The sequence below is a fragment of the Mchenga conophoros genome, linkage group LG22, assembly GCF_057382185.1.
Source record: "Mchenga conophoros isolate Kocher_MC1m ecotype Shallow Benthic linkage group LG22, M_conophoros_male_GT1.1, whole genome shotgun sequence".
Classification (NCBI taxonomy): Eukaryota; Metazoa; Chordata; class Actinopteri; order Cichliformes; family Cichlidae; genus Mchenga; species Mchenga conophoros.
Genome location: NC_140546.1, coordinates 3,113,348 through 3,137,814, shown reverse-complemented (window position 1 = coordinate 3,137,814; position 24,467 = coordinate 3,113,348). Strand labels below are relative to the sequence as shown.

The 24,467-nt window shown below is 42.0% G+C and overlaps 3 protein-coding genes across 8 annotated transcripts in view; all 3 read right to left on the bottom strand.

Annotated features, from left to right (window-relative positions):
- Window positions 1–9,141, bottom strand: part of LOC146548534 (protein MTSS 1-like) — a 68,684-nt gene extending 59,543 nt beyond the window's left edge. For 3 of the 5 annotated variants that reach the window (XM_085262696.1, XM_085262694.1, XM_085262695.1), the window contains exon 1: window positions 8,723–9,139. In XM_085262696.1, coding sequence (XP_085118822.1) covers window positions 8,723–8,794 — 72 coding nt within the window. In that variant the 5' untranslated portion in view covers window positions 8,795–9,139. Of the gene's footprint in view, window positions 1–8,722 lie in introns of all 5 variants that reach the window. The other 2 variants (XM_085262699.1, XM_085262698.1) reach the window with 2 other exon arrangements.
- Window positions 9,142–13,983: 4,842 nt separating this feature from the next.
- LOC146548533 (uncharacterized) lies at window positions 13,984–17,272 on the bottom strand. The gene is made up of 4 exons (XM_085261473.1): window positions 17,159–17,272; window positions 17,042–17,085; window positions 15,233–16,962; window positions 13,984–15,149 (listed from the first exon to the last, which is right to left on the bottom strand). Exons 1-3 carry the CDS (start codon window positions 17,179–17,181, stop codon window positions 15,239–15,241), a joined length of 1,791 nt encoding a protein of 596 aa, XP_085117599.1. The 5' UTR covers window positions 17,182–17,272; the 3' UTR covers window positions 13,984–15,149; window positions 15,233–15,238.
- Window positions 17,273–19,566: 2,294 nt separating this feature from the next.
- On the bottom strand, window positions 19,567–24,447 carry LOC146548532 (secretagogin-like). 2 transcript variants are annotated; one of them, XM_085261474.1, is made up of 11 exons: window positions 24,269–24,447; window positions 23,523–23,593; window positions 23,132–23,227; window positions 22,911–23,000; window positions 21,804–21,860; window positions 21,524–21,601; window positions 21,386–21,441; window positions 20,832–20,877; window positions 20,629–20,688; window positions 20,343–20,411; window positions 19,567–20,095 (listed from the first exon to the last, which is right to left on the bottom strand). In XM_085261474.1, exons 1-11 carry the CDS (start codon window positions 24,336–24,338, stop codon window positions 19,970–19,972), a joined length of 819 nt encoding a protein of 272 aa, XP_085117600.1. In that variant the 5' UTR covers window positions 24,339–24,447; the 3' UTR covers window positions 19,567–19,969. The 2 variants fall into 2 exon arrangements, with proteins under 2 accessions (XP_085117600.1, XP_085117601.1); XM_085261475.1 differs by having other exon boundaries at window positions 19,567–20,090.
- Between the last annotated feature and the right edge of the window lie 20 nt (window positions 24,448–24,467).

Here is a 24,467-nt window from a genome sequence, read left to right as displayed (position 1 = left end):
TTGGGATACAGCCTTTATCCTGTCTTCCTTCTCTCTCCCCAACCAATCACAGCAGATGGCCCCGCCCCTCCCTGAGCCTGGTTCTGCTGGAGGTTTCTTCCTGTTAAAAGGGAGTTTTTCCTTCCCACTGTTGCCAAAGTGCTTGCTCATAGGGGGTCATATGATTGTTGGGTTTTTCTCTGAATGTATTATTGTAGGACCTACCTTACAATATAAAGCGCCTTGAGGAGACTCTTGTTATGATTTGGTGCTGTATGAATAAAACTGAATTGAATACTGTATGGTGGATATGTCAGCCCTAATTTCCTTTGTTAACGTTACACTGGCAGGTGGTAGCAGATTTGCATCTGCACACAATATATGTGCCACACTGATTTGATCTTCTTCAAGTCTCCGAAAAATACAAAAGCAAATGAGTGTCTTTCATTTCTGTGTTACAGGATAAGCACAAAGGGTGCTGCTACTGCTGTTTATATGTTTTTACTATGCTGATTTTCAGTAGTAGTACCTACATTTAATTAAATCAGATGCCAGCCAAGAGTTCACTCCCCACGAGTCAATGTCAGCACCACTACAATAAAACAAAGTGACCCATTTGGCCAAAGAACCAAAGTCAATGCTGCAGCTTTGTCCGTGATGTTTCCATGACAATCCTGACTCACAGACCAGTCTAACCAGCAGCCCGCTGCAGAAAGAGACCAGGCTTATTATAGGTCTGAGGTGATTAAGGCTTCAGTTCAAGACAAATGGCAATTAGCATCAAGCGAATGTGCTCATGTCCATTACTTACACTCCCTCTCTCACACATGAAAGCCTTGTTGTTTAGTAGCAAAAAACACTTTACACACTGATGTCATCACAACATTAATGTTCAGTCTTAGTTTATCTGAGGTTGTTGGGTGGAGAGAGTTGTGTCTACTTGCTAATCAGTGCGTGTGTGCGTTTGTGTATGCGAACGACTGTCTTAAAGGTTTTACTTCTTAAAGTTTATATAACTGAGTAATCAGCCCAATGAATTCCAACTCCATCGCCCTGGACTGCAGCGGGTCCAACCTCCGTGATCACGGGATAGAAGCACACTCCTCACCTGCTGCTGGTTCTGGTGTAATCGTTCACGGGACATCTTTCGAACAGGAGTACTACCTCATATATCTTTGGTGAACAAATATACACACATGCACACCAAACTTGGGGTGACTCTAGCTCAGGAATGGGTCGTCTACCAACTGGAAAGTCAATGGATTAATCCCAGATTCCTCAAGTCCGCATGCTGAAATACCCTCAGGAAAGATACTGAAGCTCAAGTTGCTCCTAATGAATTGCTTGCAGTGTGAATGTTAGAAATCATGTTAGATCAAAGCACTGAATGAATGTGTGTGTGACTGGGTGAGCGCTCGGCTGAGTAGAAAAGTGCCACGCAGGTACCAAACCAAACGACCAACCACCTCTGTTTCAACCCGATTAAAGGTCACTGAGTCAGGACTGATTTGGGAACCACAGGGGGTGGGCAGCATGCACAGGTCACCAGGTCGCTGACTTCTTCTATAACATACAATGCCAAAATGAATCGACCATTTTCCACCTGATAAAACCGACTCCCTCCTCGAGGTCTGTTTTTTTGTCCCGCTCTGGATCGGCTCCGTCTGATTAAGTCTGGGAATGATTAATCATGACATTATGCATATATATAATATTCCTGAATATTTACATTTATAGATGTAGGTGTGGGTACGGATGTAAGCATGCATGTTTATATCTACAGTACATAGGAGGATAAGGATTATTTTATAGCATTTATTTTTTGTCCGATCTTTCATTTGATGTCTGACTTAACAAATATATATAAATGCACTCATATACTTTATGCGTCACACACACCCACATATCCCTAATATGTCCCCACCCAGTGGTCTAATGGCTCCAGTTTGTTTCTTTATGTGCCCGTCTTGTTTAATTGCTGCCCTGAGGTAAATGCTGTAAAACACGTTAGCAGCAACTTCAAAATGAGATGGAGGGGAAACTAATGAGTTGATAATGGCCTTGCACTCTCATTAATGTCTGACGTCCTTTTTAAAGAATGTCCCGGATTGACTCACATCCATTTATTAAAAAGACACGCAGGAGGAAACTCCTGGAGGCTCGGTCAAAGTCTTCTTCTGCCCTATGAGCTGCTCCTGTGGGCTTGGATCTGCATTATCCTGTTTGGGAAGCTCACTGCTGTCAGGGATTTAAAACCATCAGCTAACCTAACAGGAGTTTTAACATGAAATACTTTGATCTAGTAGCTTAATCAGTAAAAACCACTTTGATTACTTGTGTTTTATACAACTGTGCTCTTATTTAAGATTCTTCAGACAAAACAAGATTTAACCATCTTCATTTTATTAGTATTGCTTTGGTTTATGTGAACAGAGTTGATCAGTTTTGTTTAGAAAGGATGATATTCATCTGACATCCAATGTAAATAAATTGTTTGGCATTAAAAAGTGGAAAACGGTCACATTACTCTGGAGCTCCGCGTACTTTCTGACTTCCTTTACTTTCATTCAGGCTGCATGACTGAGTCTCTCCTCTACCCACATATTAAAAACAACCCATCATTTCCAGCAAACAACCACAGACGGGCTCAGCGAGTGTATACAAAGCAAATAATGGAGCATATTCATTAGACAGACAAAGAACCTGCTGCATTTTAAATCACATACTTCCTCAATACTCGCTGCTTTGAGCATATAAGCACGTTCATGCGTTCATGCTTACCCTCAATAGCTGCCTCATTGGAAGCAAAATGTAGGAAAAGGATTACAAGCTTATTTCCAACTAGCAGAAGTTATGTTACCACAGCTGATGGAAACACTACTGCTAGCTAGTTACATTGTTTGTCTTTTGTGTTGGTTTGGTGTCATTAGGTCTGTGATGTATCACAATATGCATGAAAATACTGGTAAAAATTTTTACATGATATAAAAATGTCATAAGGTAAGATCAATGCTATACAATGAGGCAATCCTGGGCATGTCTGAGAGTAAGAGCAGTTTAGTATCTACAAAGGAGCTACGTCAACAACCTCCAAAAGGCACAGTGCACATCCCACAACGCTTGATTCACACACTACAGAAGTACAACAACAAAGCATTCAAACAGAAGTTTGGGACATTTATGTCTGCTAGATGCTAACACACATCTTTGTCTCTCTTATACAATCCATCCACTTCAGGGTGGCGGGGTAAATGTCCCACGCTGGACAGCTCGCCAATCTATAACAGGGCTAACACATAAAGACAGACAACCATTCACATTAACATTTACACCTATGGACAACTTAGAAGCATCAATTAACCCAACCCCACTAACTGCATGTACTTGGACTGTGGGAGGAAGCTGGAGTACCCAGAGAAAAATCAGACAAATCAGGCTTAATCCATCTTTAACACCATAAATATGCTGCACGAAGCACGTCAAAGAAACTATCTAAACCCACAGTTCACTGTCCGTTCATAATGCGAACGCACAATGAAAGTTTAAAGGCACACGCAGCTCAGAGTCAAGCAGCTCACAGTATGAGAGGATGAAGCCGTTTCTCCTCCAGGGAAAAACATCCAGATCGGTTCGACTTAAACGGATCAACAGTTATGTGTCTGCTTCCATTTAAACAGCACAGTGATGTGGAGATGATGGACTGCACGCTGCCAAACACCCTCACATTCATACAGCACGATGCAGGAAACCTTTTGCATGTACACAACATGCTAAGCACATCATAACAAACTGAGCGTGAAATATTTTGAAGGGAGGATATGAGTGAAGTGAAAAGAGGCCACAATGCTTGTTTCATGCCCTCATCTTAATAAAATGAGGGTAGGAGGTCAATCTCATGAGCGCAGTTACATGACACCTAAAGCCAAACAGTGCCATGAACAACTGAAAAAGTAAAACCACACTAAAAGTTCTCGACATGTGCTTTTCCCAGCAGTCCGTAAACAGTCAGTCTTTCATGGTGTGTATCAAAATCATTCTTACAAGAGGAAGAACTTACAGCATGAAACCTTCAAAGCTTCCAAATGTTTGAGGACCAGGTGACAGGAATCCAGCATCACTTTAAAAGCAATACAAAAGCGATCACTTTACATGTTAACACAAAGTATGACAGAGGGAGTCGGGAGGCTTTCATCAGGCCGGGCACACCACAAACACAAACACGCAGACAAAACGTCTGCATGTAAAAGACAATGAAACGCAGGAGACTGGAGTCTCCCCACTGACAGAGTGGAAGCCATTTCCACCCACACACATTTCCACTAACAAAAGGAAACCTTTGACCATCTGTGACTCACATGTCTGATCCAAACGGCGGTGGATGATGACGATAATTCAGCAATTAAGATAAAAATGAGAATAAAGTATCTTTAACTTTCGTGTGTATTATTAGGTGCTCATGATGTCAGAACCTTTGCAGGAAAACAGTGCATTACAAATCTTAATTGAAAAAAATAAATAAATCAACCAATTGCATTGATTCATTGGCTTGGGTCAGGTCCCAGCTACATGATATCAGCAGGAAAACAGCCTGAAGATGTCAGGAGTCGGGTCTGTAAACGACTGATGACCGTTTTATCTAATCTAGCATATGGCTGACAACAATCAGTGCTGCACCTTGGACTGTTCACCATGACCTAAGAATACATTTGGCTTCAGACTTTTAAAACATATCCACACTACGGGCATCCAAAGCGCTTTTCCATGCCAACACAGCACGTTTGCCACCATCTTTGTGGTGCTTCGCCGGCACCACTTTCTGGTGATATCACTCAGGTTGTGAAAAATGTGCAAGCTACGACTTGTCAGGGGACCAACGCATAGTCTGTCATTTGTCTCCCACTCTAATTACCTGATCTGACATCTTCTTAAACAACAGCATTGTGTAGTGTGAACCCCGCATTAAAGAGCTTTGTGAACCAGAGACTAATTTACAAAGGGGCCAGGACCTCACTGTTACAGTAGGGGAAGGTAAGACGTACATGTTGTACCAGAAAACCTTGTAAATGTTAACAAACAGAAACTTCAACTTGTTACAAACCATTTAAAAGCCATATTAAACTGAAAACATTACAAATATAAAAACTATGGAATGGACTCATTTTTAATTTAATATGAGATTTGAAAAATCTGGTGAAATATCTCACAATTAATTCCTTTTATAAATTGACTTTCCAAGGAGCCTCCCTAAGAAGCTAAGAGTCGATCGTTAACATGTTTTAATGTAACATAAAGTAAATAATTTGTGAGTTATATCAGAGAATCTGCAGAAATCTCTGATCTTCACCACAGCACTGCATTATGACCTGTGACAAAGGTCATTTATTTCTGTTTTATTTTTATAGCACTCAATTAATATCAGATCATGAGTACAATAAACTCAGGTTTATCTCAATTTAGAAATGAGAAATTAGAAGTCAGGTCCTTAAAACATTCCAGCAGTTCAACTAATTGATCTGGCTTCATGGATAGATAGAGTCGGGTATCATCTGCATAACAATGCAACTAAAGGAAGCGTGGTCCTAGCACAGAACCCTGCGGGACTCCAGAAGAAGACTGCCTACTTACATGAACAAACTGGAGGTAATTCCTTGTAACTTGCACATCAGTGAAGGCCCCACTAATGCTGAATAATATGCACAGGTATTGGCACAACAACAAGGAAAGAATACACAACGAGTGTTGTTAATCAACAGCATCCTAATACTGTCAGCGGCTTGAGGCGACTGCTGTGGTGATTTGGCGCTTTATAAATAAAACTGAACTGAATCCTGAAGTCCAGACTTGCCTCACAGTGAAAACATCTGAACCAAAAATACAAAAAAGAAGGACTCCAAGCAGCTGAAATCCTAAGCTTTGGCTTTCTAAATAACAGCAGGAGGTCTTCTAAGTTGCCAAATATTTACTGAGTGTTGTCAAAGGTTACAAAAAAAAATTCCTCAGTTCTTAAATAAACTGTTCCTTTAAATGTAGAAAAGACTGAGATCTGTGGCTTTGTTTGTTTACTCTACCTCTGACTGTCCTGTTGTTACTTTACCCAAAGACAGTGATGCTGACTTTTACAAAATAATACACAGTTTGACTCATCAGGAGCTCCATATTCAACATCCAATTCAGATAAGCATCAAACTATAGAATGAAAACAGACTGAAGATATTAGCTGGACTCATAACTGGCTTTGTTAATAAAACTCATTTTGTTAATATCTGGTCTTAGCTGTGCCGTGTCCTCACGCTCACCGTGTGTTTATCAGAAAAGACAAAGGAGCTGATAGTGGACTTCAGCACTAAGCAGGAGAGGAACTACCAGACCCCCGTCATCAACGAGTGCCCAGTGGAGAGAGTGGACAGCTTCAAATACCTCGGAGTTCACATCACGCAGGACCTGTCATGGTCCTGTCACATCAACACCGGGGTGAAAAAGGCCCGACAGCGTCTCTACCACCTCAGACGCTTGAGAGACTTCCAACTGCCCTCCAAGGTGCTCAGGAACTTTTACTCGTGCACCATAGAGAGCATCCTGGCGGGAAACATCTTAACCTGGTTCGGGAACAGCACCATGCAGGACAGACGAGCTCTACAGAGGGTTGTGCGGTCAGCTGAGCGCACCATCCGCTCCGAGCTCCCTGACCTGCACTCAATCTACAGCAGGCGGTGCTGGACTAAGGCCAGGAAGATCGTGAAGGACCTCAGCCATCCCAACAACAGACTGTTCTCTCTGCTGAGGTCAGGAAAGCGATTCCGCTCCCTGAAGACCAACACAGAGAGACTGAGGAGGAGCAGGCGATACGGTCTCTCAATCACACCACCACACAGTACTGACCCACACATACAGTTCTTACACACACACTGGACTTTCTGGACTTTGGTTTTGCACAACACTGGTCACTATATTCTTCATTTCCAGTTAATACTTGTACAGCTGCTGTTATTGTGTATATATTTATTTATATTTAGATTTCTTCATACATTCTTATATAGTTCTATATTGTGTATTTTGTTGTACAGTTATTTTATTTTCAACTTTAATTTATATATTTATCTTTATCTTATTCTTCCCAGTTAAATTTACCCTTCATTCTAATTTGTGTTGTACAGTTATTTCATTTTTAACCTTAATTTATATTTTATTCCTTCCTAGTTAAATTTACCCTTTTTAATTTTTCATATTTATTTCCTATCTTATTCATAGCCTTTCCTTTTTTTGTTTTCTTTAGGTCACGAGCAGTTGTCCAAGCATTTCACTACATATCGTACTGTGTATGACTGTGTACGTGACAAATAAAATTTGAATTTGAATTTGAATGCTTCATGTCTTCAGGTCTATTTTGGAAAACAGATCTTTTTCTCAAAGAGATAATCTGACTCAATAAAACTCATAAATCCTGAACCACAGCCAGCCTGGCGCAGCAGGACCCAGGATGGAGGGGCTGATGGGAAGTCAGTTCTCTGTAACGTACTGCTGCTATTTTACTGGTTTGTCACCAGAGTTCATCTACAATTAACCACTTCTCATCTGCATATACTGATTATTACACAAAGTGCTGCTATTAATTTACTTCTGTCCTCTGGCTAACATATGGCAGCTCATATTAGTGTTGGTCATTATGGCTTGTTGCTGTCTGATTGCGTTGCCATTTGCTCATGAGTAGCTTGCGTCTTTCCTACAGTGTATGTGCTACATGTGTATGGCAATTGATGGGTGTCTGCCAGTTACAACCTGCCATTCAAATTAAATATGGGTCAGTTTGGTGGACATGCAAACACTAAAGCCCCACGAACGTTACAACAGAACACCCCAGTTACAGCCATCGGGTCTCCATAACTGATTGTGTTCTTGCTCAGGGAAATGCAGCTAATGACTCAGTTCACTGTCATTAAGCTGCCATTTATTTCCTCAATTAATCAATGACGTGTTTGACACAGAAAGGTGGAAAATTCAGCCATAAATACCCAGTTAAAAGCAACAATTAGAACAAAGACAAGCAGAAATGTTCACATTTTAAAAGCTGGAACAAATGAAAGCAGCCATTTTTAAAAGGTTTGAGCAAAGCTGTTGAATTTCCAACAAATCGAGCTCTGTCACTATTTCATGCCTGAGACTGAAATGTTTTATCTGGCACAACAATTCTGGCAGCTCTTACAGACGAGATTGATTTAGAAATATATCTGAAATGTTTTTTGTTTGTTTGTTTGTTTTGTTAAAGCAGCCCATCCCAGCAGTCGCACCCCTGTGGCAATCAAAACCCCGGGAGTGTGATTTTTTCTGTGAAGCTCGGGGAGGACACCGAGCATTTTGCACTTCATTGTGTGTTTATCTCCTGCAGTGTCACTGCAACAGTGTCATTCATCCCTCCGATGCATTAGTAGCCTGCAGCTGTGTTTGGTTACCGGGATGAAGCTTGGTTTACATGCTACAGTCATTTGCTGGAGAAAGCTGCAGGCGATCAGATGCTGAACATTAAGAACCAGCAGACTGCGCTCACCTCCCACTTCGGGCTAATTAGAAAATTAATGATGTCGCTAAAATCTCCAGCACAGGCGGAACGCTTTTCTCTGGTTTTGTGCAACAGGGTCTGCAGATCAGAAGCCTCTGCAGCAGCCGCCCTGCCTTAAACATCAGATGTGTGTAACACAGATGTTAACCACCAGGATCAGGTGGAACAATCGCGTCTTTTTCGCGTTACCTTCATGTCTCCAATGACAGTCTGGAAAAGCCCCCCCAGCGCGCTGCACTCCCTCTCCATCATCGTCTCCATCTTCAGCTGTGTGAACGGAAATTACAAACACGCTCACTCGGAGCTTCTTTAGTCCATAAATGAAGCGTCGGGAAACAAACGGGCTTCACAGGGAGGGAGAGAGACGCTGTTCGGTGCGGATGTAAGCGCTCACACTTGCGCTGCAGGGTTTCCCCGGCTGAAGGAGACTAGAAGGCGGACAGAAGCAGGAGCGCAGGAGCCGGTCGGTGTCCACTCGGAACGCACAAATCCCATTTCAGCCGGAGGAGCAGAGACGCGCCAGAGCGGGGAAGCTCAACCTCACACACCAACCTGCTCCTCTGACACAGCTGAAGGAGACACGGCCCGGGAGCGCGCTTGGAAGGTCGTGGACGTGCGTTCCCGTGGCCCCGCCTTCAGCATAGGAAGGTTTTTTCTTAATGGAAAGATGAGGGTGTTGTCTTTGTGATAGCGCTGGGAAATGACTGCACAATATAAAGCTAGTGACACAGAAACACAAAGGACCCAAATAACTGCTCAAGTATGACAACCAAAGCCATTCTAAACAAAAGACACGCCGAGGCCTGCGATATTAATATTTTATTAGATAAAATGTGCAAAAGAAATGTCACAGAAAGGCATGGCTCTCTGACAAAGAACAAACAGTCTAAATTATTTCATATTGATACTTAGTCTTTTTTTTTTACAGATTACAAAAGAGTTAAATTATTGTTAAGTGGAATAATATATGAAAAATGACCGTATTTAACATTACAGAAAAATCTGTTCTGTTCAAACATGTAAAAGAAAAATAATATCAGTAAAACAAATGTTTTGTTTCCAGCATTTAAATCTAAAGAAGGTAAATTGTGGTTTGTTTGCTAGAACTAGACGAGTAAAAACAGGATGTTTAAAAGAATTAGTCATTAAAATATTTATTTGGGTTATTGTCAGTCTGCAAGTGAAGTTGTCATTCATGCAAAACTTCTAAATGCAGCCACACAAAATAATAACCTACTGAGCTGAGTTCTTGAACAATAAAAGTCTCAGTAAAGTTTCATTTCATTACGAGCTCGTGATTTAAAGAAATAGAAACCTGAGTAGGACAGATATTTAAAATTGTACCGCCCCCTAGTGAGTGTTTCGTGGATCTACAGGAAACAAAATCACAAAGATGAATCTTCATCTTTTCTTTTCTCATGAACCAGTCTGACGCTCAGTCTGTGAGGTGAGGTGTGTTTCAGTGTTTTCATCTGTGAACCTGGTTTGCATATTGTTCCACACACTCATATATACACGTCATACATTCATTTACATGTGCATTAATATAAGTGCATGTGTATGTTCACAGTAACGAGAGCAGCCAAAAAGGAGATTAAAGAAAATGCAATAATGAAAATTCACAGTGAACCCACATTTTTCATAAAAGATATTAATGTTGAAGCATGAGCATAATTTATTAAACAGAATCATTTATTTACCAGATTTCAGTCCTGGATAGAGAGTGGACTAACAACACTCCATCCCTTCACACATAAAGGGACACTACAGAGTTTTCAATCTTTACAAACAAGAACTGGCCTAAGACAAGTAGGTTCCTTCAAACGCGGGATTATTTTAACAAACATTGCAATATCCCAAACCCAAACTCGGTTGAGTCAGAAATGTTTAAGATAGTTAAATGAGCATGTGTTGGTTCTCTGAGAAAGGCAATCTCCAAACTATATGATGTGCTTCTTCAGCCCAGGAAGGATACTACTCAAAATATTAAGATTAAATGGGAATTGGAATCAAGGATGGGTAAACAAACGAGAACTGGGAGAGGATTTGTAATTTTCATTGGTACTCAACAAGTTCATTAATTGGAGAGACCACTGCTGGAAGAACATTATTAGATTTTTCTAAAGCCCTCATCAAACTAAATATAAAAATGGGACAGCAGAATGCTGGAGAAGATGTGGATCAGAAGAGGCACATCATTCCCATATTTTTTGGGACTGCCCTAACTTAAATAATCACTGGCTGGGAATTCATGAGACTCTGTGTGAGGTCTTTAAGATAAAATTTGATATTAATTTTGTAAATTTGTACTTGGGCCTGGTTGCTGGCTCGGTCCGGGGAGGGGACACAAAGCTCTTACAAGAGCTATTAGCAGCCAGCAAAAAATTAATAACCAGAAAGTGTCAAATCCAACTCCACCAACACTTGATTGGTTTAAGGTGGTTTTTGAAATATAAGACCAGCTCTGAATTGGTGTATCTCCCATGTACTGTACAATGTCAGGTCGACCATCTACTTCATAATTTATACCTAATGTACTTTATGTAAATAAGTTAAACGTGCTGGATTATGTAAACACTGTCAAGCACCGAGATCACTTTTTGTTACCTGAATGTAAAACAAAAGGACTAAGAAAAAGTCTTTTTTTTTCGACTAAATAATATCAATGCACTTTATTGTAACAAGTCCTTTTTTTTCAATAAAAATATAATAAAAAAAGTATAAATTACTGTCAAAGTGAAGTTCATAAATGAGTTTATTTTTAAAGTTTGCTACAATTTAAATGAGCCGGACACCAAAGAAAGTTTGGTCAGTTGAAGTCTTGTGCAGTGATTTATTTTGTCTGTGTCACCGTAAACGTCACCCTGACGTCTGACTTCTGGTGTTCATGGAGGTTGGAGGACATCTAATGGTCAAATGTAGTCAGTGAAGCTTTGGCAGAAAACAGTATGAGAAAAAGCAACAACACACAGTGGATTACATTATCCACTTACATGTAACCACATAACAAACATTACAATCACCTCTTGGTAGAGATGATTGTAAGAGCATTCTGTTTTCTGTAGTTTGAACTATCAAGACAAGATACTGAAGCAGAAAGAACAGAGCATTCACCTCCACCCACCCATAACGGGTCATGTTTAGTCATGTTTGGTCTTTACATCTTACTGTGAGCTGTTTTATATTCTTTGACCTCTGAGGACTCTATGAGAGAACACACTACACAACTAGAGAAGTAGAGAATTGTTACAATCTTGTGTCTTTGTCTCTCTGGAGCCGTTAATTTGAAAAATCCTGTCAGTCACTAGAATTTTAACGCGATAGCATTTTCCAAGATGGCCGCCTCTTCCAACAGAGGAAACAGCTATTCTGCTGCAAACTTCAAGAAACTTCAAGAAAAAAGTAAGAAATAGTAAGAAACTAACAGATGTTAAAAAATACTATTGGATTAGATATTCAGGTGGTGCAGTAGCACTGTTGCCTCACAGTGTGCAGTGCTCTTAATGGTATTTGAACATTAGTGTGGTGGTTAGAATTTCATCCAGGCCAGGGCCTTTCTGCACGGAGTTGGTATGTTGGTGTGGGTTCTCTCAGGATACTCCGGCTTCCTCCCACAGTCGAAAAACGTGAAGTGAGTGGGGTCAGGTTAGTTGGTGATTCTAAGCTGCTCATAGGGGTGAATGTGAGTGTGAGTGGTTCTCTCTCTCTCTGTGTTTGCCCTGCAACAGACTGTTGTAGTTCCTACCGTCATTTAGACAATTCCAGTAATATAGTTACTGTTCTTGTTAATGATAAACTACAAATTTACCTCAAATTACTAAAATATCTATACTTAAGTACGAGAACTGATTCTAGAACATGTGGAGCAGGGAAATTATTTTACTGCTATTGTTAAATAATTATCAACAGTACCATTGCATTAAGAATATAATCTGTAGTTTATATTGCATTCAGAGGTTTAAACAGTGTGTGTCTTTCAGAAAGACTAAGTTGCAGGCTGACAGGAAGTTGCAGAGAGTTTGCAGAAGTGAAAGCAAAGTCTAGGTTATTCAAAAGATTCTGTTATACTTTTATATTCTTTTATTAAGCTTTTAGTAGAGGTTCTTGATTAAAACATTTATTTTAAGTAGATGATATATCCATAGTTTCAGTTCGATTATTACATATACGAGAGTGGTTTCTGTCTCTCTGTCTGGTTAGAGGTCAGGAGCTAGTCAGCGAGGTGAAACAGGGTGCAATTGTGGTTAGCACACAGACACAGACACACACACTCACACACACACACACACACTCAGTTAGAGAGAATCATTTATAGATGAAAGTTTAATTATGTTTTGCTGGGATTGCAAAAAGCAGTTTGTCGCCAAACTGCTGCTGAGGTGTCAAGATGACAAGCGAGCATCCGGCAGTGACAGGAAGCACCTGTTATGAAGATAGAAGACAATTGTTCTTTTAAATTGTGTCAAAAGTCGTTGTGGTTTTGATATTGACGTATGTGTATATATCCTGTCTGTGACGCATGAAGGGGGCGTCAGTAAATCAAACCCTGATGCTATAAAAATCTGTGTATGCTTTGAGGAAGTCGAAGATCAATTGCTGTCTGTAGCGATCTTCCCACGTGTGTATTAAAATCATTGTTTGACCAAGAGCTTCTGGACCATGGTGGTTTGTACTCTCCTTCCTCAATTTTTGAACCTTAACAAACATAAATATCTGCTATCGAAAGAATCGATCATTATAGAAATTCTGTTTGGACTAATATTCAAACTTATTTCCAGTTTATTTTGTTTTCTTTAAACCACAGGGATGGCTGTTTTCTAGTCTTTACCATTGGATTATGTTATTTTATTCACTGATCAGGACTCATACACACTTTGTACATGGTGTACTCCTTTTAATCTATTTTATCTAAAGTTATCTTTCTTTATAGCTTATTTTATTTTCTAACTGTTATCAATTAATTTTTTGTAATGTTTTACTCATTCAAATTTGTAATTAATTTATTTGATTTGTGTTGTTAATTATATGTCAGTTATTGAAGTATGTCATTTCTTTTATTAGCTTTTTAATCATCTTTGAAACACTTTGTTCAATAGAGTTTGATTTAAGCAGCTGCATCTGCCTTGGTTGCTTTACATCTGCTGCCTTGCAAACCGTAGCCTTTCATGCAGTTTCTGACTGGAGGTTTCTTCCTGTTAAAAGGGAGTTTTTCCTTCCCACTGTCATCAAAGTGCTTGTTCATAGGGGCTCATAATTGTTGGGTTTTTCTCTGTATGTATTATAGGGTCTACCTTACTATATAAAGCGCCTTGAAGTGGTTGTTGTTACAATTTGACACTGTTTAAATAAATGAGGGAGTAAAAGATCCATAAAACAAATATATGTTACTGCAGATGAACTGCAATGCACTTTTGACTAAAGTGCATTTTGATTGAATGTAAAGCAAAGCCCACAACACTGTACTGTAAACGGTGTGCTACAAAATATCTATAAAAAAGTTTTACAATAAATGATATCTCTATCTATCTATGAGTAAAGGAAAGGATGGTAAAACCCCCAAACAAGCAACAGACACTACGAAAGCTGAAAATGGAAAACCAACAGTGAGTTCATTGGAGCTGGGATCGGATGGTGAAGCATCTCCTGCAGTCAAAGCTGTGTCATTTTGACCACACAGACTCGCTGCTTAATGACAGGGAGAAACACCACACACACAGGAAGTCAGTGTCCAAAAAACAGCACTGTCATTATCTCCCCAAACTGGAGATGACTAAGCTAATAACAGCTATCAGAGGAGGAGGGGTGGGACGCTGTTTGAGCAAGAAGCAGCAGAAAAGTGAAAAGACAAGAAAGTAGCATTTGATGATACATCTATGAGATATGTATATTAATACTCAAGACTTTTTGTCCAAAGACAAAGCAATAGTGAATATTCTCTACAGAATAAAAACACTTTAATCCGAGCCTGTTAATACAGTTTACTTTTAAGGCACAAAAAGACAACACCTGATACTGACGGTGAAGGAATGATCAAAGTTCACAACTGGGCCCCAAAAACAAGACACCCACACCTTTCAAAGCTATAATCGCTGCTTGTGCTTTGAATTGCCTTAGTTTATGCTAATCCCTAATAGTGACCACCTGCTTGGCAGACTACCACCATTTTCCGTTTAGCATCTGGTTGGACTGTAATTTTTGCCATTGATAGAAGGCATTAAACTGCCATGATTCCACCCCTTGTTCTTGAAGTGAAAATTGTGGTTGTGAACCCTGAACACTTGGTGAAACATTAAAGCTAAGCAGGTTTGCTTTGCTAAGCTACACAACTGTAAGATAATTACAATCTTTGGGGCTTAAGGCCTGAGAGGAATTTTATGTTTAACTATTTCAGGGGGGAAATAAAAGTGCCTTTTGTGCATCAGTTTGTATACTGCAACATTATGGTAGCAACAGTACAAACCTAGATCTACTGAGCAGCTCAGTTTATCATGAGAGCATGCATAAAACTGAACAAACAGGAGGTTTTAACAATAGCCAGGGACTGCAGCTCTGTGCACTTTATTAATTTCAGCAAATCTGATGCCATGCCAGAACGAACTGCAGGTGAGGCCAGAACCTGAGGAGAGAAAAATAAATGGAGTTTTTATAGCTTCTTAGAAACAAAACAAATACAAATAAAAGACAACCATTCAGAAATACCTATTGCTAACATCTGTTGTAGATGGGTGCCTGTTGCTGTGGCCACCTGTAGAGATTTCTTAATGAAACTGGAATGGGTCTGAAACTTCTTGGGTCAGCCAAGTCCCACATGCCAGATTTGGTTTGCAGCACACCTCCACTTGGAGAGTTGGCTTCACTGCCCTGGAGCTTGCTGACTTCGTAGTGTGGCTGCTGGGGCGTTGGCCGAGGCTGGGCCTGGGGCTTGCTGGCCTCGTAGCGTGGCTGCTGGGGGAAAGGCCGAGGCTGAAACTTACTGGACTCGTCGCCCAACTGTTCACGCTCGGGTTGTACCTGGACATGGAGCTTGCTGGCCTCGTAGCGTGGCTGCTGGGGCGTTGGCCGAGGCTGGGCCTGGGGCTTGCTGGCCTCGTAGCGTGGCTGCTGGGGCGTTGGCCGAGGCTGGGCCTGGGGCTTGCTGGCCTCGTAGCGTGGCTGCTGGGGGAAAGACCGAGGCTGAAACTTACTGGACTCGTCGCCCAACTGTTCACGCTCGGGTTGTACCTGGGCATGGAGCTTGCTGGCCTCGTAGCGTGGCTGCTGGGGGAAAGGCCAAGGCTGGGCCTGGGGCTTGCTGGCCTCGTAGCGTGGCTGCTGGGGCATTGGCCGAGGCTGGGCCTGGGGCTTGCTGGCCTCGTAGCGTGGCTGCTGGGGCGTTGGCCGAGGCTGGGCCTGGGGCTTGCTGGCCTCGTAGCGTGGCTGCTGGGGCGTTGGCCGAGGCTGGGCCTGGGGCTTGCTGGCCTCGTAGCGTGGCTGCTGGGGGAAAGGCCGAGGCTGGGCCTGGGGCTTGCTGGCCTCGTAGCGTGGCTGCTGGGGGAAAGGCCGAGGCTGGGCCTGGGGCTTGCTGGCCTCGTAGCGTGGCTGCTGGGGGAAAGGCCGAGGCTGGGCCTGGGGCTTGCTGGCCTCGTAGCGTGGCTGCTGGGGGAAAGGCCGAGGCTGGGCCTGGGGCTTGCTGGCCTCGTAGCGTGGCTGCTGGGGGAAAGGCCGAGGCTGGGCCTGGGGCTTGCTGGCCTCGTAGCGTGGCTGCTGGGGGAAAGGCCGAGGCTGGGCCTGGGGCTTGCTGGCCTCGTAGCGTGGCTGCTGGGGCGTTGGCCGAGGCTGGGCCTGGGGCTTGCTGGCCTCGTAGCGTGGCTGCTGGGGGAAAGGCCGGGCCTGGGGCTTGCTGGCCTCGTAGCGTGGCTGCTGGGGCAGCGGGCGAGGCTGGGGCCGAGACTGAAACATACTGGACTCATCGCTAAACTGTTCTTGCTTGTCGTGTGGCTGGGTCTGGTGCTCATTACTTGGCCGCTGGGGCACAGAACGCATCTCAATTGGATAACTTGAGACGATTCCTGCGTCAATCCAGTTTCTTTTCTGGGATGGTGCCAAATCCCACATGGCATCCTTGGACTGGAGGGCACCATCAGTATCACCCTGGTAATATGATGGTTTGTGGGGTTGTGATGAGCCAGATCTGTAGCTAGACATGCTTTCTTGTTGAAGGTAACCATTTAATGGCCTACCAGAGGAAGCACCAGCACCACCAGGCAGACCTGCAGCAGTGGGGTAAGAACTCTCAGGTGACCCATTTTCAGGCCCATAAACACCCAGAGAGCTTCGGGGTTGTGCATAGCTCTTATGTCTGGAGACAAGATACTGATTGTGTGGAAAATCCTCAGGTTTCCCAAAATAAGGCTTAATGACACTGGAGTAGCTCCTCCTGTAAGTAAGAGCTGCAAAGAGAAAATTAAATCGACAGTGCTCTAACAGGTTAGTGATTGCATAATGTAGTTTGCACACATCAATACTCACCCTCAGCATGCTTGCTGAAGGCCAACAGTGAGAGCAACAACACCCTGGAAATACAATGTGTGTTAAACAAAGTCAGCATATCAACAGATTTGCTAAAATGGAACAAAACAAGTTTACCTCACACAAGGTCCAGAGGCCATCTTTCAGAAAGCACAACCCAGCAGCCTGCAGAGCACGCACTGTTGCTTGCAAACAAACAACAGGTTGAGAACCAATCATATAGCACTAATTTGAATCAGGCGGGAGAGATTAGCAGAGGCCCTTCCATCCACCTCAGCAGCTGTTTGGAATTAAACTAATTAGCCAGCGTAGTTTGTAGACTACTTACAGGATCAGCTGACCAAAGTGATGACAGAACTTTAGCCCCTGTGTCTAATTGTTGAGACACCCAACCACGAGTTTTTGGATGCCACCTAAATCCAATAGAGTTTACATTCAAATTTGTGGTGCATAATGACTTTAAACTGACATGTCTTCACACCAAGGTACCCCATTCCTTATTGGTCTATTATCTTAAAATGGGTGTTAAATTATGAAATATACTAAAATAAACCTAGTGATGAAAATTCAAGACTTTGGTTTCTAGAGGCTTTATGATATTTTATCATAAAAAACCACATGCTGTCCCTTTTTCCCACTACATGGTTGTAGAAATGTTGTTAGCATTATATTTTTGTTTAGTCTTACCAATAAAATGTAGATAGGAAGGAGTTTTCTGCAGGTTCACATTTGAAAGGAGACTCCACTCAGGCAAGTCTGCTGGACCAGACGGAGTGAGTCCCCACGTCCTCAAGGCCTGTGCCCCCCAGCTTTGTGGAGTCTTCCATCAAGTGTTCATGCTGAGTCTGAGTCTGAGGGTCCCGGTGCTGTGGAAGACATCATGCCTCATCCCTGCACCAAAGACGCCACGTCCCAGTGACCTCAGGATTACAGACCTGTCGCACTGACCTCCCACATCATGAAGACCCTGGAAAGGCTCATCCTGGACCAGCCGGCGAGCACTGTGAGGGTCATGTTTTTTGACTTTTCCAGTGCTTTCAACACCATCAGGCCGACCCTCCTGGGTGATAAGTTAGCAGCGATGCAGGTGGATGCTTCTCTGGTGTCCTGGATTGTTGATTACCTGACAGGAAGACCACAATATGTACGTCTCCCACAGTGTGTGTCTGACAAGGTGATCAGCAACACAGGGGCACCACAGGGGACTGTCCTCTCCCCCTTCCTCTTCACCCTCTACACCACAGACTTCAGCCACTGCACAGAGACCTCCATCTTCAGAAGTTTTCTGATGACTCTGCGGTGGTTGGATGCATCAGCAGGGATGATGAGACAGAGTACCGGGCTGTGGTCGACTCCTTTGTCACGTGGTGTGAGCAGAATCATCTGCAGCTCAATGTGGCAAAGACCAAGGAACTGATCGTGGACTTCAGGAAGACCAGGAAACACTTGACCCCTGTTTCAATCCAGGGGGTCAGTGTTGACATTGTGGAGGACTATAAATACCTTGGAGTACACATTGACAATAAACTGGACTGGGCTAAAAACACCACAGCACTTTACAGGAAGGGCCAGAGTCGTCTCTATTTTTTGAGGCGACTGAGGTCCTTCAACATCTGCTGGACAATGCTGAGGATTTTGTATGAGTCTGTTGTGGTCAGTGCGATCCTTTATGCTGCTGCATGCTGGGGGACTCAAAAAACTGATCCGCAAGGCCAGTAATGTTGTAGGAATGGAGCAGGACTCTCCTAAGGTGGTGTCGGAGAGGTGGATGCTGTCCAAGATAAAGACAATGTTGGATAATTCTTCCCACCCACTCCATGACATGCTGGTCAGTCACAGGAGCTCGTTCAGTGAGAGACTGAGATTACCAAAAAGCACCACTGAACGACACAGGAAGTCATTCCTGCCTGTGGCTCCCTGTACAACGCATCCACTTAACACACTGTTTACTGCAACAACTACAGCCTTCTTGCACATGTTCTTCTTTCTTATTCAGTTTCTGATGGGTGCAGAGAGATTTATTATAAACAAATAAACCTTAAACCTGTCTGGGGTAAAGCAGACACAACACGGCATCATGGTTCACTGAGCTCATTTTATGTGAACAAGTTCTGGTAGATGTGGAGATTTGTTAGGGTAAATGAAGCCAAATATAATAGGAGAAAAGATGTCCTGGGTATGTAGAAGTTTTTAAAATTGTTTCACAGTACAGGCCTCTAAGACTTTATACTAACTCAGCGTAAGAGGCACATCCTCTGATTAGTTTCAGGATAGAAGGCTTTAATATAAACTTAAATCTAGAGCATCAGTTTGGAGGGACAGCATATGAAAGGTATATTTTCAAAGTAATAAACAGGACTGTTTCCTGTTATGTGATATTTAATAATCTAAGGTGGTCCTTGTTGCCAGATTGATGTTTTTCAGTAAAAAGACTTCAGGAGTCCTGCCGGTCGTCTGTGACTCCTGTGGTTTATGTTCAGAAAGACACTACTGACAAAACGTAAATCATTTTTATTAAATCTCTTCTATCTTTGCTACTTTCACAGTAATGTCATGCAAACAGTGATTTAGTCACATTACGCAGAATCAGCATGCGTTGGAAAAAGCAACATTATAATAATTCAAAGCAGATAGATATGTTTTACTTATCTACAGTAGAGTAATGTCATTATGGCAAGATCCACATTTAATGCAAAATATTTTCAAATAAAGAAAGATATTTACAGTTATGGAAATATGACCCAGTTAATAAAAACACAACACCATTTATCAACATGCCTGCAAAAACTGGGATCAGACGAGAAACCACAGGTGAAGAAAGAAAAGGGACGAGTTAAGACAATCAGCAGGATACAAAGAAGACGGCAAGTAAAAGAGATCAGCAGAGGAAGGAAGGATATACACTTCTTTGAATGTTTCCAGGGTCAGTTAGCTGAGCTTAAGGCCGAGGCAGAGAGCCAGCTCATTCTTTTGGATCTTTCCGTCTCCATTGATGTCACAGTGACCCATCAGGGCTTTCCTGAACTTATCCAGGTCTGTCCCACTGATGCTGGGCTGCAGAAAGAATTTATAGCTGTGAAAGTCTTAGTGGATTTAAATGCTTCAAATAAAAGTCTCTACAGGTTATTAAAACAAAGAAAGGTTTATTTAAAGAAAGTACCAACCCTACTCTGTAAGGGTTTTTTTAATGTTACAGAATAACTGCATTTTTGTGAGTGATATCAAAAATCATACAACAGAAACATTTAAACAGCACTAAACAAAAACACTGCTGTCGGGATCGTAAGAGTAAGAGTTATACCTTCACCAGCTCCATCATATCTTTGACAAATCCATCCACCTCAGGGCCCTCCAGTGCACCCGTCTTACTCTACACACACGTGGCATAATATTATTTTATCATCAAGAATAACTGCGTGTCAGAACTTCAAAGGTTTTCTTTCTCTATTCACATTTTTAAAGCTACATGAAAAATGTGCTTTGCGTGAACCAGTCCTGCTCTCTGGTTGTACTATTAACAAAACAACAAAAGAATTCAAGCCCAATGAGAAAGAGATGATTATTAAAGTGGGCAAAATTCCACTTACAACATCATAGTGAGCGAATATCTTCTCAAAGTCCCTCTTTCTGTCTTCCTGACTGCAAGCCTGAGAGCAGAATGTTGCACTGAATATGAATAAATGAACATCCAAACTGAGTATGGAAGGTTAAATATGATTCAGTCACAGTGGCTTTGTTGTTAGGTGCAGTTTATCCACTTTACACTACAAGTCAGCATCTTCACACTTACATCCATCTTGAACTTCAGCAGGAAATTTTCTTTTAAGGCCAAAATTCTGGAGAAAAGAAACAGATTTTTGTCAAATAGAAATATGATAGAATCCAATAAATATTTTCAATCCCTCAAAGGCTTTTGTGAGTGATTCTATCGGGATGCAAGGACAAAAAAAAGAAAATATTTTAAAGCAGAACAATAGAAAATGAAAACAAAATAGAAAAACATGTAAAAACATCATAAAGAGACTCAAAACCGTGACAAGCAAGGTCACAAAAACAAAAGAACACAGAGAGGCTGATCGATCAAAACAAAGAAAATGACCGATAAAGTGACAGGGGTGCCACCAAGGGGGGGCAGGGGCCATCCCCCCCAAAATGTGCTGGCCCCCTCAGTGCTGCTTATACAGTTTTTGTCATCTGTAGTGTGTCATGTAGTATGTCCCTCACGATTTCCCATCCTCACCCCCTCCCCTGTGTCACCCCCATGAAAAAGTACTGCAGGCGTTGCTGCAAAAAGGGTGTAAAAACACTCGTTGGTGCCAGAAAGTGAAACAATTTGAACAGTACCTGGCCAGGTCATTGAGATCCAGTCTGCCATCTTTGTTTTTGTCAAACATTTTCATCTAGAGGGGGGAAAAAAACCCCGTCAGAGTGAAGATGAGCCAAACTTGTTGCCCCCCAAATCCCAACCTCACTGCCCGTTACCATGGTGTCAGTGTACTCCTCCAATTTTTTGGGGGTGATGGTCTTCCCATGTTGGAGGAACAAGTCTTGAAGAAACCCCTGAAGAAAGACACAAGAAAGACGCGTCTGCCACAGAGAAACTCCACCAAATGTGCTTTTTCATTTTAATTAAGCCCCAATAACGATCTAATCTGGGTTCACACAATAAGCAAATCGCTGATTTTTGGGGATCTGAAATCATTTCACCACCTCCGAAAGCTGTGTCTGCTTTTAAGATATTTCCTCAGATTTGAACAGTCACCTTGAGTTCAACAGCTGAGATGTAGCCACTGCTGTCTGTGTCATAGTTTCTCCAAATCTGCAAAAAGAAAAAAAGGAATAATCCTAAAAATAAACCATTAACATGAAATTACAGTTCGTCTTTGTGCCGAAGGTTGAGCCACACCGACAACAGTCTAACCTACAGGTCTCCCCTTCAAGGTCCTTTCCTTGTTCAGCTTTGGACCTCTTCCAGCACGTTGCACTTTTTAGATCATTCAGTGGATGCACAGTGGATCTCTACTAGTGTGTGAAACTTCACGTAAATGTTGTGGAAGATTGCAAAGTCACAGGAAGCCAAATGTGAACAGTAGGGCAGATGGTGAGCAAACATCATCCTGGTGTGCCCAGAACTTTCCATCGATGGTTTCCAACTCTCTTGGTGAGGAATTTTCCTCATTTTCCTATTTAAGGAAAAATGGTTAGCTGGAGGTGAAGCAGAGAACGGGAGGAGGATGGTGTCAGCGAGAAGCCTGCTGAAACTAAGTTTAAAGTAACTGAAGCAATGTCCAAGGAGGAAACCAGAGAAGGTGGAGCTTCCCGACGTGTTTTTACCAAAGTGTCCATGGTTAAAAATAAAGAAAGAAATCCAGGTTCTCCTCTGTTACGACTCAAAAGCTGCAACATAAATATGGAGACTAATACCAGAATTTCACAAAGAAGAGGTTTTAATTTAAATTACATAATAAGCCTCCCTCAGGTGTGCCTTTATCCACACCTCACCAACTGCTGCCAACAGCTGAACACTCTCGCCCAAAGATTAGGGGCTGCAGAGCGGTGTCATTCGTAATGATTGATAAGACAGGGAATATTGATTGTCTATTAAATTAAAAGGTTAACGCCTTTACAGTTTCATTTAGTATTTTGTTTTATTTGCATGCATTATCTATGTAATTATAATTCTGAGCATTTTGTGACTCATGGTGTTTCAGAAATGTGCACATAAATACCAAAAGGAAACAAAACTGTTGATATTGATTAATCTCTGATTTGTGAAATGCTCTTCCACACTGTTACTCATTAAATACCCATCCTCCTCCTCCTCCTCCATTCCTCATCGCTCCATTATTTGTTGACCTTTGACCCTCACCCTCATAAACTCCACACTGTTGTCCAGCGGCGTCTCTCTGCGGAACAGAAGCAGGAAGTTCTCCTCCTCTGGCAGCATCAGTGTGGCCAGCTGAAAAGGTGACAGAAGAATCTGTTGTTGAGTCTAATTTCTTCTTCTTTTTTGTAATGTATGTCTTTTTTGTACAGGAGTGAATATGCTTGTTGGTTGCTGACAGAACACATCGAAGGCTGACCTCGTACCTCTTGGATCTGCAGACGTCCGTCAGCCCCGATGTCACACGCAGGCATGAACTTCTCTTTCAGCCTTCTGATTTTGTCCTCAGTTATCTCCTCCTTCTGAAAACAGCATGGACGTCAGTCTGCATCTAATGAGTTTTGGGCATTTCTGGGTCCTGTTTACTTATTATTTTTTAACCTCTGGGAGTTACAGTGAAGTTTTCGAGGCCTTTAAATATGACAGCTGACCCAGAAAAATCCAAATGCTACCAAAAAGTTACCATAGTTGTTTTAATCGTGTCTGACTTTTACAGTGCAAATGTTAAAAAAAATACAAACTGTAGTTCAGAACCTCGTTTGGCCAACAGGAAACGATTCGCTCATCGTTAACCGTTCTCACACGTGGATCTCTTACCTTCATCCCGAGTTTGTGCAACGTGTGTTTAAAGAAGGCCTCCAGCTCACTGGCTTCGATGTAGCCGTCGTCTAAGACAGAAACAAAATGATGGTTTTTCTGTCACTTACTCTCGAGTAGAACTGCTTATGTGACACTGATACAGTTTCACTTCTTTCTTCCAGCTAAACTGGTTCAGTTCTTCTGCACGAGCCGTTTTCAGAGAGCGGAATCATAACAGGATTTACTGCGACGGTTACAATCTTTCCAAACAATGTAGTTTGTTTAAAATTAATTGTTATAATTCAGATAAAAACTGAGTTTCCTCTTAAAGTCACAAAGTTGAAGCTGGAACTGAAGAAAGTCTCAACAGCTTGATTAAACCCTGCACTGTTCACACGTATCATCATCATCTCACACATTCACTTCCATCAGCTACAAATCACAATCACAACAATTTATTCGTTTATTTTTGTATTTGATTGTAGTTTAGTTTTTGCATTTCTTCGTGTCCTGTTCCATTTTATTGATTACTGTACATTATTAAGCTATTATTTTATTTAATTATTGGTCTGTTTGTTAAGCTGCTGTAACATGATCGTCCCAACTCACTGGTTTCATATCACGTCAAGTTTTGCACTTTGTATTTAGAAGCAGTAGCAAACTCAAATCAATTATACAGTTTGTATGCCAGATATCTTTTTAATACGTTCATATATCTATATATATTAGTAATTTAAGGTCCATTAAAAAGCTCGCCTTCTTACCATTTATGTCAAAATGTTGCCAGATCTGTAAGAATCCTGCAGCGTCCAGTCTGTCCAGTGTGCTGTCCATGGTGCTTTAGACCAGTCTACAGGCAGGAAACAAACGTGCCCGACGTCCTCACAGAGAGACAAAGACGCTCTGTCCCCCTGAAATAAAATCTGCTCAGGCGTCGCCTGAAATCAGCCAAATGAGCATAAA

Bases quoted from the DNA above. Each gene is read 5' to 3' on its own strand.
- LOC146548533 (XM_085261473.1), bottom strand. From the start codon at position 17,181: ATGGCCTCTGGACCTTGTGTGAG. The intron at 17,086-17,158 runs GTAAACTTGTTT...TTGTATTTCCAG, and splicing joins GCCTCTGGACCTTGTGTGAG to GGTGTTGTTGCTCTCACTGT. The intron at 16,963-17,041 runs GTGAGTATTGAT...TTCTCTTTGCAG, and splicing joins CTTCAGCAAGCATGCTGAGG to CTCTTACTTACAGGAGGAGC.
- LOC146548532 (XM_085261474.1), bottom strand. From the start codon at position 24,338: ATGGACAGCACACTGGACAGACTGGACGCTGCAGGATTCTTACAGATC. The intron at 23,228-23,522 runs GTAAGAGATCCA...TGCTGTTTTCAG, and splicing joins TGCACAAACTCGGGATGAAG to AAGGAGGAGATAACTGAGGA. The intron at 20,689-20,831 runs GTAAGTGTGAAG...TTCTGCTCTCAG, and splicing joins TGCTGAAGTTCAAGATGGAT to GCTTGCAGTCAGGAAGACAG.